General features: G+C 40.5%; 1 protein-coding gene across 1 annotated transcript; it reads left to right on the top strand.

Annotated features, from left to right (window-relative positions):
* Positions 1 to 342: 342 nt before the first annotated feature.
* SERPINB5 (serpin family B member 5) lies at positions 343 to 15,723 on the top strand. The gene is made up of 7 exons (XM_021530575.3): positions 343 to 507; positions 6,140 to 6,314; positions 8,904 to 9,041; positions 10,042 to 10,159; positions 11,325 to 11,467; positions 12,848 to 13,015; positions 14,240 to 15,723. Exons 2-7 carry the CDS (start codon positions 6,141 to 6,143, stop codon positions 14,630 to 14,632), a joined length of 1,134 nt encoding a protein of 377 aa, XP_021386250.3. The 5' UTR covers positions 343 to 507; position 6,140; the 3' UTR covers positions 14,633 to 15,723.
* Positions 15,724 to 15,784: the final 61 nt, after the last annotated feature.

Here is a 15,784-nt window from a genome sequence, read left to right on the forward strand (position 1 = left end):
ACATGTTTTGGTTTTCTTCTGGGTCTCTTTTTCACTATTACAATTTTTCTGCAAATAGCGGTAATCCCAGTTGGAGTTTCTTGGAGTGCTGGTTTTGCTGAGAAGATCTTTAAATTGTTCGTCAACTCCTGCTTTCACTCCCTTCGTTCGTTCTTGTCTGGTGCCTTTTGTACTGTGCTTGCTGAAGGCAACACACAGGGCTGCTCTTTCCTGCCAGAGCTTGTTGTTGTCTTCAGTGGCTGGGCAGGCAAAGACAACTCTGGTGTGAATCATTTTGCTCCTCCAATTTAGGAGTTGCCATGAAGAATGATTAAGGGAGGGGAAAAAAAAGCGAGAGTGAGAGTGAGTGTGTGTGTGCACAAACTGAGGTTGGGAAAGTGGGAGTGGTGTCAATGAGTAGGCAAGTGACAGAGTCTTCTCAGCTCAGCAAGGTTTCAGCACGGGCAGCTGGTTCTTCGTGCTGTGCTCACTTCATTGATTCGTTTACCAGGATTATAGCCCTGCAAAGTAAGTACGGCTTTTTTCTTTCTCTGATACTTTAATTTATGCTGAGCTAATAGTTAACAGATCTTGGCTGTGGAACATAATTGCATGGAAGGAGTGGGATAAGGAAATTTGTGCCAAAAATGTATATGTGGAATCAATGAAGCTTTTTTGCCTTCCCAAATGACACTGTTTTGGTTTCATTTCAAAACTGCTGCAATTGCTATGCTAGATTTCTTTCTTTTTGGAAAGATTCATTAGAAGCAGTGAATAAGATCTGACAGGTGAGACAGCAAGGGCATTAGGAATTATTAAAATATGGTGGTTTATTGCAAATGGCTATTCCCATCAGAAAAAGCAGGTTGTGTATGATGCCATGCAAATCCTCCATGTACCAAAGTAGGATTTAGGTTGGTTTGTAAGCCCCTGTTAGAAAAGAATATTCCTCTTGTTTTCTGAAGAGGTGTGTACACTCTGCTCTGTTTGTTCCAAGTTACTAACCAAGTAACTAATCTGAACTTGTTTAAAGTGAAGGACAGGAGCTAGGCCTAGTAATTACAAATTTATTTTCAGTGCGACCATTTAGTTTGAACAGTTCATTGGCTATTGAAGTACAACACAGCATATTGCAGTGGCTTGTTTCTCTTTCTTTCCTGGAGTGCCTTTCCCCTCTCTGTTGCTGCCAGTACTTTTTCCTCAACCATATGAGATGCTCTGGTCCCACATAAGTCTGATGTCTTGCATTCCTCGATGCCTGTTCAGACAAAATTTCGTCCTTGGCTTTTTAGGTAATTTGTCAGGTGGAGAGTTGTCATTTGTGTAGAAGAAGAAAAGGCTCACAGAAATCTTTTATTTCCTTTGTATCGTATATGCTGAGTAAGAGCTGAAGTAGGGTCATGTTAAACTCTTGATCTAGTTTCAATATTAATGCCTCACTTGTGAAATTTGCATGTGGTTGTTTTATATAATTCATCCTCTTGGAATTTTGTTTGGACTGGAGAGACTACAGCGCTGGCACTCACAGCTCCTGAGATGTAAACCAAATATGCCCCCCAGGACTGGATGGCCAGCATTGTCTGTGCTTTATCTGCCACAGGTGTCTTCTCCTGGAAAGAGTGCTTAACCGAGACAAGAATAAAAAAATACTTGGCTCTGCTTTATTGGATTATTCCTGCCATACAACTAACTTGACTTGTCAGGCATTTGCACACAGATTTTACTATTCTTATGATTATATTTTTAAATGTAAGATATATTTAGATTTTCCCTTAGTAAGCAGATAGTAAAAAAAAGCCTCCCTGTTGTTTTTTTTTGGGGGGTGGGGGGTTTGTTGTAGTTGTTGAATCCAAGAGTGACTAAGCAAAAATGTTATTTTATACCAATAAACAAGTTTAAATCAGGGGTTTTTTTTCCTGAACTGGTTCTGTAACCTTTCAGCTCCCTTCTGTATCTGAAAATGTTTCTTTCACACTGTGACAGTCACAATTTTAAATAAAGTTGGGTGGATTGCAAGCTCCAAGTGCTTAGAAGATGCCTCAGTGCTGCAGGCTGTTCTGGAAATGCTGATAGTCTGCTTTCCTGGGAAGGGAGGGACCCAATAAGAATCCATGCAGCAGGCCTTTGTAAAATTTCATTTTCAGTTTTTTGACTCCTCCCTGTTTGAGGGTTCCCTGTGATTACTGACTCAGGAGCTATGTCTGTTTTCTGAGACTCTTAATGGGCAGCTAATGGGCTTTCCTCTCACTGGGAGCCTCAGTCCTTCTCACCTTGCTGGAACTGGCTTTACTGGACTTGCAAGGCTTGGGGTGCTCAAGGCTTTAAAGAGACTTAGGATTTTTAAATATTTAATTTAATATTTAATACTGTCAATTATTTTCAGTAATATGAATGTTGTAAGCTCTTAAATATAAAATAATAAATATTATATAAAATACAATATAATGTAATATAATATAATAGTAATTAATATATTGAGAATAAAAACCAGGCTGACCAGTTGAAAAAGATGGTGGAATAGAGATTATTGTTTGCTATCCAGCTAGTAATTCAAGGTCAAGGGTGCTACTGAGCTTTTTTCCCCAACAAAATGTCATGAATGGTCCTTATTTCAATAGTAGCTTTAAAAGGAAGAAATTAGAATGGAGAGCTTTGCTACTACTGGAAACAATTTCACTCTCCTCCAAAGAAGCTTTGAGAGAATCAACAGTTACTGGATGAACAAAGGTACATAAAAGGTTCACCATGAAATATCCCCTGTTTTTCTCACTGAAAATAAACATTTAAACTTTATAAAAAATCATCCAACACGAATAGTATGAGAGTTACTCATGAGGCCAGAGGAGTTTTTAAGCCATGGTACAGCTTTTAACTGGCACAAGGAAGAAGAATTTAATTCAATTATGTAAAATTTCCTATTTTATTTTCTTACTCTGAATGTCTTGCAACCTGAGGAAGTGAAACACAGGTAGTGCATCTACATCTCAAAGTCAGCATTATGCCAGAAAGGAACAAGGGGTATTTTTAATTGGGTATGATTTCATTTTGATTTTTTACCCTGTAAGAAAGATCCAGAGGCCTGAATAGAATAATATCATGCCAGCTAATACTAAATAATATACTCCATTAAAATTAAACTGCAAATTAAATGTTTTTCAGGTGTACTGCATGACTCATGAGACTTTTTGTATTATTTGTCTTTTTGAGGGTGGTAGATGTGTACTGAATGACGCATTCTTGGTTCCCTGGGTAATTTTCCACCAGTTCCTCAGTAAGAAATACCTGTGAAGTTAGTACTTGCCCCAAATCTTCAATTTTGGGGGGTGGAGTGGGGTGGGGCAGAGAGAGAGAGAGCGATTGAGAAGCAGACACAGTATAGGAGTGTATTGTCTGTTCATGTGAGAATCCTTGAGTTAATGGCAAAGATAAGGTAGGTAGCCTGTGCCTGGGAATTTATTTAAGACATGCATAGGCACAAAAGAGCACATTTGTGATGAGCCATTGCAAGGAGGCATTTAAAGGAATGATTTTATGTTTGCTTCGTTGCCCCGTTGTTCGAAGTTACTTCCTCATCAGCATTCTCAGTCCTTCAAACTTGTTCTGTCTTTTGCCACTGTCCTGCCTAAAGCTCTCCTCCCTTAAGGTGTGTGCTGAGCCCATGATTGCTGGCAAGCTCGACTTTTCTGGTAATTAGTTGCTTTCATGCCCAAGAAATTGTGTCTACGTAAGTGAGGTGGGTGGTTGCAGTGCTAGGCTGGCACTTGGTTCTCTCTTTACACCCATAAGATCTCTGAGACGTTTCCTGAACCTCAATGTGACATCAGCTTGATGCCTGCTGATGGTGTAAAATGGAATCTCTCATGGAAAATTCCTCTTTGCCAAGCAGCTGCCAGAGACTGCCAGAGTACGGGAAGAGAGACGAGTCCAACCAGATCCATTCTGAATTCTGAGTCTGACAAAGCATCTGGATGTTGCAAAGCAAACTCCGCTGTATTTTCATGTTGGGATAAGTTTCTCCAGTGAAATATGTTCAATGTTTGCCATCTCTCAGACAAATTCTTTTTCTTGTGTTTTTTTTTTTTTTTTTTTTTTTTTTTTTTTCTTGTGTTCCCCCAGTGGGAGGAGATTTGTTAGCAAACAGTTTGTTGCTAATACCAACAGTCAGAACATTTTGCAAGAATGCAGGGCCGGTTAGCTGTGCTTTTCAAACTCTGACTTAAAAAGCCTTGGTTTAATGCCACTATTTTTTTTTTAAACTTGATTAAATGCAGTGCATTTCACTAACCTTTTATACTGCATGTTTTAGCCCAAAACAAACTAGTTGTCAAGTAAAACAATTGCCTTACCTAATAGATCCAAGAACAGGTATAAGTTAATTAAAATAAAAATAAAGACATTTATTTTGTAAAAGGACTTCTGTAGTCAAACAGGTCATACAAGTAAATCAAAGTTCTTTCTCTACTGTGTTGCAGGCAAATTACATGCCCAATCTGTTACTCCCACAAAAAAAAAATAGTTATAAAAATTTATAACTATCACAAATTATTTGGAAGCCATTACTTGTCAAGTACCACAGCTGCTCTACAATGTCTCGTACAATAGTGTCAGATGTTCAGCTACATTTGGGCAGTGTAACACATGCAAAAATTTCCATTTCCTTTCCGTCTCTGTCAATAGCTTTGATGGAGCAGTTTTAGCACCAGTTTTAACAGTTTCCTTTTTTTTAGGCATACATGGTATTGGGGGCATGGTACTGTCAAATTCACTATGCCAAAGGGGTCATCTTCTGTGTGGTTGCTGGTCTAAAGCCAGACTTGTGCTAGTGACTGAAATTCTGGGCATCACCCTTCTTGGCTTGAATCTACACAGATGTGCTTATACAAAAGTGCAGCTTTGGGTATGTGAAAGCAACCTGGAAGATGGGAATAGTCTCTGCTTTCCCAGAGCATGGACAGCAGCAACTATGCCTTGCCTTTCCTGACTGCACAGGTCATGTAACAGCCCTGTGGCAACTGCAGTTACTGAGAGTGGCTAAGAAAAACTTTGAGTTAAAACAGTGTAAGCATAGGTGGACGCACAGCCTATTTTTTAGAAGGCCTCCCTTAAGTTTTTAAAATAATCTCAATGTACAGGACCAGATAGTTTTCTGGAGACTTCTAGCAAGGCCAGGGATAATCAACCCTGAGAGGACAGACATGTACCAAAGCTAAAGGCTTAATGGACAATTAGCCATGAAGCAAGAGAGAGAAGTTATGAGACCATTAAAGACCTGCCTGAGAGCCAGGAGATCCCAGAGCACAGGCAAATTACCTTCTGAGTTGGCACATTTTAAGAGTATCAATTAAAAACAGATTAAATTCATATGTAATCCAGTTTGACTCAGTGTGTGTGGGTCACCCTAACCCACACAGATTTTCTCAAGTGCTTCTGATAATACTGGCTCTACCTAACATGTGGCATTGCCCGCTGTCACTTGAAGGGGATGGCTATTACTGAACGTCTCCTCTCCTCTCCTCTCCTCTCCTCTCCTCTCCTCTCCTCTCCTCTCCTCTCCTCTCCTCTCCTCTCCTCTCCTCTCCTCTCCTCTCCTCTCCTCTCCTCTCCTCTCCTCTCCTCTCCTCTCCTCTCCTCTCCTCTCCTCTCCTCTCCTCTCCTCTCCTCTCCTCTCCTCTCCTCTCCTCTCCTCTCCTCTCCTCTCCTCTCCTCTCCTCTCCTCTCCTCTCCTCTCCTCTCCTCTCCTCTCCTCTCCTCTCCTCTCCTCTCCTCTCCTCTCCTCTCTTCTCCTCTCCTCTCCTCTCCTCTCCTCTCCTCTCCTCTCCTCTCCTCTCCTCTCCTCTCCTCTCCTCTCCTCTCCTCTCCTCTCCTCTCCTCTCCTCTCCTCTCCTCTCCTCTCCTCTCCTCTCCTCTCCTCTCCTCTCCTCTCCTCTCCTCTCCTCTCCTCTCCTCTCCTCTCCTCTCCTCTCCTCTCCTCTCCTCTCCTCTCCTCTCCTCTCCTCTCCTCTCCTCTCCCTCTCCTCTCCTCTCCTCTCCTTCACCCTGAAAATTCAAGATACCCAGTCCAGATACTGGTGCCAGCCTCTTTCAGTGCTCTGACCCAACCCCATCACAACAGGAGCTGGAATTACAGCCTGAGTCATCTCTTTTCCCTTTTACATTTCAGGATGACAATGGACGCTCTGCAACTAGCAAACACTGCCTTTGCAGTTGATATGTTCAAAAAGCTATGTGAGAAGGACAAAACAGCCAACATTATTTTTTCCCCACTGTGTACCTCAACGTCTCTGGCTCTGGCATATAAAGCTACGAAAGGTGATACTGCAGAGCAGATGAAACAGGTAAGCTGCCAGCAACCTGTTCTGTAACTGCAACTATATAGCTGTTGTAGGTGTCTTTCTTATTAAATCTTGTTAATGTTCTCCTGGTTGTCTGGCTACCTTGTAAGAGAGACTTCAAATCATCCATCCAAATTTCTTGAATAATTCCACACTCCATGGCCCTGCACAACAAAAGGGTGAAACTCTGTCTTAAAGACAAATCTTTTCAGGCATGTATAAGGTGAAAGTGGACATAGCAGGGTCCTTACAGATGCATTAAAGCCTTGTCTCCTTTTAGTGTAGTCACTGTCCGGATCACTGCATTTTCTAGATAACTGTTTTTTCATTATTCAATAATGCTTGAACTTTATAGAATTGAAAATGATTTTGCCATTTTGTCAGCAGCAAGTATGTGTAGCAGCCCTGTCATTGACTCTTCCTCTTTATCCCACAATACTGTAAAGAGGAGATGGATAAAGTAGAAAGGCACAATTTCATCCATGTTTCTCCTTTCAAGCAGCTCACGATATTCAAGGGGTTTCCAGCATCATGATCCATCATGGTAGTCATGATTCAATCAGTTTATGGAGCTCACCCTGTGATGCAGGGAGTCAGCCCTCTATCCTTGTATGCTGCCTCTGTGTAAGCAAAGATTGAGCTGGAACCTTTTAATCCCAGCGAAGGTCCCCACAGTTTCTGCAGTTACCTAAAGGTGCATGAAATGCAAATTAAATATGCATTTGTATGCTGATTATCACCTGGCTCTGAAAGATTCTCTATATATTTGAATGTATTGTCCCTCCTTTGGAAATTTCTCCATGTAGTTTCTCATTCACTGAAAGTACCTCTGAGCACAGACTTCTGTGTCTTGTGCTGTTCACAGAGCTGCACAGCAATATGTCCATGAAAGTCATAGAACTATAGAATGGTTTCTGTGGGAAGGGACCTTAAATCTCCTTGCCATAGGCAGGGACATTTTCCACTAGACCAGGTTGCTCCAGACCCTACCCAACCTGGCTTTGAAGACTTTCAGGGATGGATCTTGTAAGCACTGCACATTTTTTCCAAACAGTATTTAAAAATATAATTAAAATTTAAATTTAAATGGTACCCTGAAGTGAAGCTCCCTTACCATTTCAAAATTCAAGCATTGGCTTTCTGGTGGGAAAGTTAAAAATATTACCCTGCCCTTATTTTGCTTTCACTTGTGTCTGCAATTTGCTTTGAACCGTTCCATAATAACAAGTTAACCTGCACCTCCACAAGTGGAGCTCTGTTACACAAGCACACTTGTGTTTCATATTTCTCTAGTGGTATTTAAAAAGTGCTGACAACAGATGCTAAGGAGAGCTTGGTATGCTTTTAAGTGTAATATCTCCTATTTTCCATGTCTGTTCTATCTTCTGCCTTCCCCTGAGTTTGTGCTTGGGTTTTAAATACTAGATACAAAAGGAGCCAGGTTGGCAGCTGTACTCTGGAACATCGGTCAACAAACTTGTGCCAAAAATTCTCCCGGGTAGAGAAGCTGCAGTAGCTTTCTTCTCCAAGCTAGATCCCAGTCACAGAAACTTTCCACACTTTACATGCAAAGAATAAAACTGTTGGAGGAAAATGAAATAAGTTGAGAAAGCTGTTTCTAAGGAGATGGACCTGGAATTGGCTATGACAGGTGTGCTACTGCTGTAATGGGAGTTTATTTCCTTCTACTCCCACTGAGCAAGGAGAGGGGAGGATATGGAAGGGTGACTAAGGCAGAGCAGCAATTTTGTCTCTGAAGATGTGATGTGTTCTGGGAGAAAGAGCAGTAGTGATGTACAAAAGGAAAAGAAGGTCACAAGTGTGTGCTGTGCTTCATAAGGCAATTTGAGTCAGGTGAGGAGGGTGGACAGGCTTCCTTTAATGAAACAGCCACCATCAAAGAGCCTGTAATAACTAGGCATTAAAAGTTGAATTCATATTTATAGGGTTATTTTCAAACAAAGGCGTCATTATCCCAGTATTTCCTAGAACTGGACTTGTCATTCCCAGGAGCTGGGAGGTAGCCATGTGTGGGTCAGCAGCCCTACCCATGGTTATACTCTGTCTACAAAACCAAACACAGTTATCTATACCTGATCAGTTTTTGCTGAAATATCATGTGATGTCATGTATTAGTCACAGCAGTCAGAAAACTTGATGATCTGTCAAGCATTTTTAAAGGTATAGCCCAGTTCTAGAAAGGAGATTATCTGGGACCCTCACATATCTGTCTTAAAAGCTTCAGGATTTTGGGTGGGAATGTAAGTTTGACAAAAACATTATGACTCCATACTATGGAGTTTAGTTGACTAAGTCACATCAGCAGCATGAACAGCTCTATTGGTTACTTTGGATTGCTCATAGGAAAGAAATGCATTTGGTGAAAGTTCTGTTAGGATCAGGTTTTTAGATCTATGTGAGCATGTCAAATACATAAATGATTTTTGAATAACAACATTGAGAGGCTCTGTCATTAGCTTAAATACAAAAAGCAACAGCTCTGGTCACTGAAATTTTTTGCTTAGCTGTTAGGAACGTTTAGACAATAATAATAAAAAATATGCTTAGTGTTTTATCATGTTCATTTAACAGGTGCTCCATTTACAAGATGTCAAAGATGTTTCTTTTGGGTTTCAAACAATAACTTCAGATGTTTCCAAACTCAGCTCTTTCTTTGCACTGAAAATGGTTAAACGGCTCTTTGTAGACAAGTCTCTCAATCCTACCACAGTAAGTACAGCAGGAAAACCCTGGTGTTAGGAACTACTTAGCCATCTCATGGATGGATTATGGTGTCAGACTGCAATGTTATTTAAAATTAATTATTGTACTTTTAGTTATTGGTTGACTGGACTCAAATGATAAACAGCATAATATTGTCTGCTGCCATAAAGGTTTGTAGGAGGATAAATGAGTCTGTTGCTTGACCCCGAGCTGTGCGGCTCTTACAACACTTTTAATTCTGTCATTAATATGCTTTAGGTCAGTAGCAAGTTTGGTTTTGAACGCAACATAACTTCTATGCCACATCAAAGTGTTTGCTTTGCAAGTATGAGTGAAAATGAGTATAAAATAAAATTGGTGGTGCAAGTGTATGTCCAGTTCACACACCCAAGTAATTACTGCATAAGCTTCAGTTTTCTTAATCTGCCTGTGAAGGCAGAAGCCTGACTATTGAAGCAACACAAGTGAAGAAGTTGGTGTTTGGCATTTTAACTTATGAACTCTGCAAAAAACTGAGAAGGATGCTGTGTGTGTTGGGTTTTTTTCCCCCAAAAGTTGTCTCTGAGTAGAGTCCCAAGCAAGGACAATATCAGGCTAAAAGAGGTGTTTGAGAAAACTCGACATGCTGCAGTGATGCTGTGATCATATCACCTGCTGTTCAGCCTCTGCTACAGCAAGGCCAGGACCCAGAGCAGTGTCTTCCCTGGTGAGGACACACATGATGGGAGCAGACTGTGGTCTCTATCTCAGTCTTGCTCTGCCCTGGACTGAGGGTTGTTCTTTCCTGTAAACACTGGCAACATGGTCACTCCTGCAATATCCAAAGTTGCTTAACTGCTGATGTAGCACCACTGGTCTGAAGATGACCTTGGGAGTGACGTGCTGGATGCAGGTGTATGTCTTTATTGTCTCCAGCAGTTATTTAATACCTTTCCTCAAAAATAATGAACTCCTCAACTACCCAATGGCACTTAACCAAGAATGACTGGTTACTTGTGTCTTTCAGGACTTTGTCAACTCCACAAAGAGACCTTTTCCATCTGAACTGGAATTGGTGGAATTCAAAGAAAAAACTGAGGAAACCCGAGAAAAGATCAACAAATCCCTTTCAGAGCTGACTGATGGTGGGTACAGCTTTGGAATGCTCTTTGCCTCTTTGGAGAAACATCTTTATCCTTGTGAAACCTCTAGGAGTAAATACATAGTGAAAGAAGACTAGGCCTGCTATTTGGATTCATGAGGATTAGCAGCACAGACTTCACTGCTTCAGCACTTCTGAAGGTGGAAATGTGAGATTGACCTTACATTAGCCTTGGGGAAAGCTGCTCACATCTGACTGCAGCAGGATGGTCTGGGAGAATGACAGGTCCTGGCTGTGGAGCATCACAACATGTAAAATCAAAACATTGAACCCTCTAATTCCTTTAAAAGCTTCATTGTAATGGGAAGTACTCGTTGGACTCCGAGTTTCAGGCTGTTAATTAATATCTCAGCTGCTTTTGGGTTCCACAAGGTGGCACAAGCAGATGTGGGTCTCTCATTTGCCGCCTGGTGGAAGCCCCAGCAGAGGTGGCCTAGGGTTGGTTGCCACCCTTGCCCTCGTGTGGTGCACATATGGAAGCTCCATGCACGACTCTGGTCCTTCCCAGGCTGGCACAGGTGCCCATGGGGAAGCACCTGGCCCTGCCTCTGCAGCTCCAAGACAGGATTTGCCATCCCAGTGCTCTGAATTCAGGGTCATTTATGGCAGTGCTTGAACAGCTCTAAAACAGACAGAGTGGATCATGAGATTTACATCCTCTTTTGAAGTCTGTAGCAGCATTTGGATATTAAATGTAATCAGAGCAGCATTTTATTGTTATCCAAGTTGTTTTATTCTTGTGTATCAGTCTAGAAAAGAGTAGCTGCTAATTTGAAACTTCCCTTCAAGTCTTGCTCTCCAAATGACAGTGTTTTTTTCACGTAAATCTGTTGAATTTCACTGAAAACTCAGCACCTTCTTTAAGGTACTGAACAAAAGCAGGAGATGTAGTTTTGATTACATGCGATATAAAACAACAAAACATGTCATTTAGATCTGCCCTGATCCCAAATCCTGCATCAAAACTTAAGCTGCAATTTTAAGTAAGTGCTCGTTTTTGTAATTTTCCATTATAAAGAAAATATTTTTTCTGTGAGATGCAGGACACAAACATGTTTAGTTCAGTGAAATGTTGCCATATTCACTCAAAGCAATTGATATACTGCTAATGATTGTTGTATTAACAACCACTGTAAATCTGTTCACAGGAAAAATGGAGAATGTTTTGAATGAGGACAGTGTAAGTGACCAGACTCAGATTCTTCTAGTTAATGCAGCTTATTTTGTCACAAACTGGATGAAGAAGTTCCCAGAGGCAGAGATCAAAGAATGTCCTTTTAAAGTCAACAAGGTATGTTCTGGGGAAAAAAAAAAAAAAAAAAAAAAAAAAAAAAAAGGTACTCTTTTCTCTCATGAAAATGCAAACTTTGACCTAAGGAAATCCCAGTAAGATAAAATGAGAAATATGTATTACCATGGCATTCTTAGACTCTGTCTAATCTTATACAGTGTTGCAAAGGTCCCAGACTGTCCTGGGAGTATGTTTAAACAACATGAGCTGAGTACAAGTGGTCAAAAGCAGCTGTTGTCTGCAAGGAGATGCAAATTCTCATGGATAGCTTTTCCCAAGAGATTGGAAAGTTGCAGATACCAGAGGCTGCATCCAAAAACCAGCAGAGGTGAAGCACGTTGCACTTCTTGAGCTGGTAAAATGTATACAGTTGTGTCACCTCTTTAACAATGTCCCTTAGGTGCCTGGCCCTGTGTTTTCCTCTTCAGAGATGTCATCCCATCAGTCTCCCTCTTTCCAGTCAGGCTCAGGACTGCAGCTCCCTGCATGTCAGTCCTGCTGAGTGAGCCATGAAGTCCATGTGGGAGCAGCACCTGTGGCTGGTGCATTCAGGAATCTGTGACCAGTGGTGAATATTGTAATCAGAAAACTTACAGCCAAGATACAAAGCTGCACAACATTTGTGAGATAAAGAGATTATATTCCAAATATACACAGACATACATATAGAGATGCATAAGCACAGTTGGAGTTTCAGGTTCACTGAAAATATTCATAAATTACCTCATCAGCCAATAGTTCCAGCTCAAAATGTTTTTAAAGTCACACAATCAACACTAAAATTTTTATGTAAAATATCTCAAGAATATTTTTCCCCTTAAGTAACATTTTTCTACTGAATTTGAATTTTGAACATTTTCATGTGGACAGAACAGTTTTAAAGTCTTCCCTATGAAATGTTTTATTTTGTTCTGTTTAATTTCATTCAAAAGCAAAGACTTAGAGATTTAGGTAAGCCTGAAATTTCTTCTGATTCTGTTTCAACTCCTGAACCAAAATATTGATTGTTGGAATGAACAGCTTGACATTCCCTGTTGAGCTGAGCTCAGTGCTTGACACTTGATAGCATTACAACACCCTGTAGTTTGTAGTACTCAGGGAAAAGGCATGAAGGCGCACCAATATTAGATAAATTGCTCTTTTAAGGCACATCCCCCATATGTTGCTATTGTATTAAGTAGAATTCTGTTCACTTTTGTTTGGGAAGCTGCCTAATGTAAGAAGCCAACTCTTGCTGCTACTTTCATTATCTGTGAAAGCCATCAAATTCTCTGGTGGTAACTCAATGTATCGCTTCCATGCAAGCTTACAAACTTTCCTCTGTCATCATCTTATCTGTGAATTAAAAGGAATGATAGACTGTTTCCTCTATGTTTGCAGACTGAAACTAAACCAGTGCAGATGATGAATCTGGAAGCTACTTTTTGCCTGGGCTACGTAAAAGATTTAAATGTTGCCATCCTTGAGCTCCCGTGCCTTAACAAACATATAAGCATGCTCATTCTCCTGCCCAAAGAGATTGAAGACGAGACCACTGGCTTGGAGAAGGTGAGAGGAAAAGATAGAATTACTATGATACTTTCCTTGGAAATAGCCCATATAATGCCATATGTTTATGGAAGATTTTTGTTATTTTGAAGCAATGCATAAGGAAACAAAAAGTAACTTTCCTGTGAATTTACCATCTCACTCTGCTTCTCTGTTCCTCCTCTCATATTTGTGGCATCTTCATTTTCACTGTGTCCAGTGTGAGGTTGTACATGAGGCTTTGCTCTAGAATAGGGAGTGCACAGAAGGCAGTTTCTAGTGCAGAAGGTGCCCTTATTTCTGGTATCCTTATTTTTTTTCCAATTGACATGTGTCCATGATTTATTTTACTAAGGTCTTACACTTCTCCAAGTTTTAATTTTGAGCAGAGGTGCTGGCAAATGAGCGATTTTTTATTACCAATTGCACATAAATGTGAAAATTAATAAGGCATTTTTTCAAGATCAACAGTTTCTTATGTCATTTCTCTGTGAAAATTTTACAACATATTTTCACCCCTATTCAAAGTTTATTAAGGACTAAGTAATTAATAATATTAATTAATAGTAAAGTTATTTAAAGATTAAAAGACTTTGTATCCTTTGTCATTTGCTGCAACCGGCCACAAATTTTAAAGGCAGGAAGAATCTGTCTTTGCAGCTGTAAGATGATTTTATATGTTGGAGTGAATTACAGAACACACCTATCATACAATGCAAGTGGGGCCTTTCCTGATATCAATTTGTTGTGGCCCCACATTCTGCCTCCTCCCTTTCCAGGTTAAAAAAAAAAATTTGCTTGAACAGCTGCATGTTTGACTGAGATCAGGCTCTGGATTTGGATTTTGTGTCCCAAATACCAGCAATTTCATTACTCGGTAGGGTCAGGAATAAAGACTTTTGGATATCTGCCAGCTGGCCAGGTGTAACCTGGGTAGGGACTGTCTTCCTCAGATTCCTTCATATGGCTGTTGAGGTGATTGCTTATCAAAAGCTTGCCAGAGCATGCACATGCAGAAGAGTTGCTCCAGAGGCCTGTTCTATAGATTAAATCATACTTGAATCAATATAACTGGGAGTATGTTAAGCCTGAATGCTATGGTTGTGAATTCAGAAACAAAAATTGCCTTTGGATTTTATTTTTTAAAGGCTTGATAGGAGTGAGAAGTTCAGGAATGGTCTTTTTTTCCTCCTTTCACTTTCCTCAGCCTGCTCAGTAATTTTCTTTGTTTGTTTATGTTTTCAGCTGGAAAAGGCACTGACCCCTGAGACATTATTACAGTGGACAAATCCCAGCATGATGGCCAACACCAAAGTGAACGTATTTCTTCCAAAGTTTAGTGTGGAAGGTGACTATGACCTGAAGCCACTTCTGGAAAGTCTGGGAATGACAAATATCTTCAATGAAAGTGCATCAGATTTCTCTGAGATGTGTGAGACAAAAGGTGTTGTTGTGTCAAAGATCATCCATAAAGTCTCCTTGGAAGTAAATGAACAAGGTGGTGACTCCCGAGAGGTACCTGGATATCGGATTCTGCAACACAAAGATGAATTTAAAGCTGACCACCCATTTATCTTTTTGTTTAGACACAACAAAACTCGCAACGTGATTCTTTCAGGCCGATTTTGTTCTCCTTAAGCTGGGCAAGAAAGCACAATTACATTTGTGGTGGTGCACATTCCTGTAAAGCTTTTCTTCCTGACTATCTCTTTTGAAAGGAAATCTAAGAGGTTCATATATTGGCTGAGTAATACAATGTACTCTACATATGCAGCAGAAGTAGTTTCTCTACTTTTGTTTCCTCCCCTTTAGCGGAATAATTCCACTGTGAAGAACACACCATATTTTATTGAGAAGTACCCCAGCTTCAGCAACAAGAACATTTTGTTCCTCTGTGACACTTTCTCCCGCAAATGAAATGAGAGTCTGATTTAAGATAGCTCAGGAGCTGGAAAGGGCTCTAGGTCAAAGAGCTGCATTCCTGCTCCCTAGTGAAACCTCTTGTCTCGTGACTCACAGCCTCTGGATTCCTAAAGCCTAAAAGGGGAAATGTGAGCATGTGGTATGATAGCTCTCCCCTGTACCTGGCCACACTCTGGTGGCCCAGGGTGCTCTACCAGACCCTACCAGCATCCACTGAAGAAGTGAACATGTTCTGCAGCATTGCTACAACAGTTCAGGCTGGCATCAGGATTTGCATCTGTGAAACAGCAGCCACACTGAGGCCAACAGATGCCAGAGGCAAAAATCATGGGGACAGTATGTGTCCCCAGAAGAATCTTCAGCATGAAGTTCCCAGACTGGGGAGAATGAACTTTGCTGTGTGGCCTTTTTTGACTCATTCCCTTCAGACATGGAAGATGGGACAAGAGGAATCTTGTTGTATATATCCTAAGGAAAAGAACATTATGCAAATCAAAGATAGAACACAGCTGGATTAATACTGGAAGTGCCACACTTTTCATGCACAGATTATCTGCCATTTCTAGCTCTGGATTCAGCATTAAGGAAACTCCTTACAATTACTTAATGTCTAAAACATGAGAAAGAAATAAGGACTTCAACTTGAGTGAAATTAACATTGTAATTACTAGTCTTCAAATTCCACATGAGATTATGGTAATCAGATTTCATTTCTATCTAAAGACAACCTGCTGCATATGTTCAGTACTCATTTACCTAAATACTGTTCAGAATAAAGCACTATAAAACCTGTGTCAAATGTACAATACCTCTAGTGTCAGTCTGTGTGTTCATTGACAGTATCAATGTTCACGCCTGACTTCCAAT

The sequence above is a fragment of the Lonchura striata genome, chromosome 2, assembly GCF_050655825.1.
Source record: "Lonchura striata isolate lonStrDom1 chromosome 2, ASM5065582v1, whole genome shotgun sequence".
NCBI lineage: Eukaryota > Metazoa > Chordata > Aves > Passeriformes > Estrildidae > Lonchura > Lonchura striata.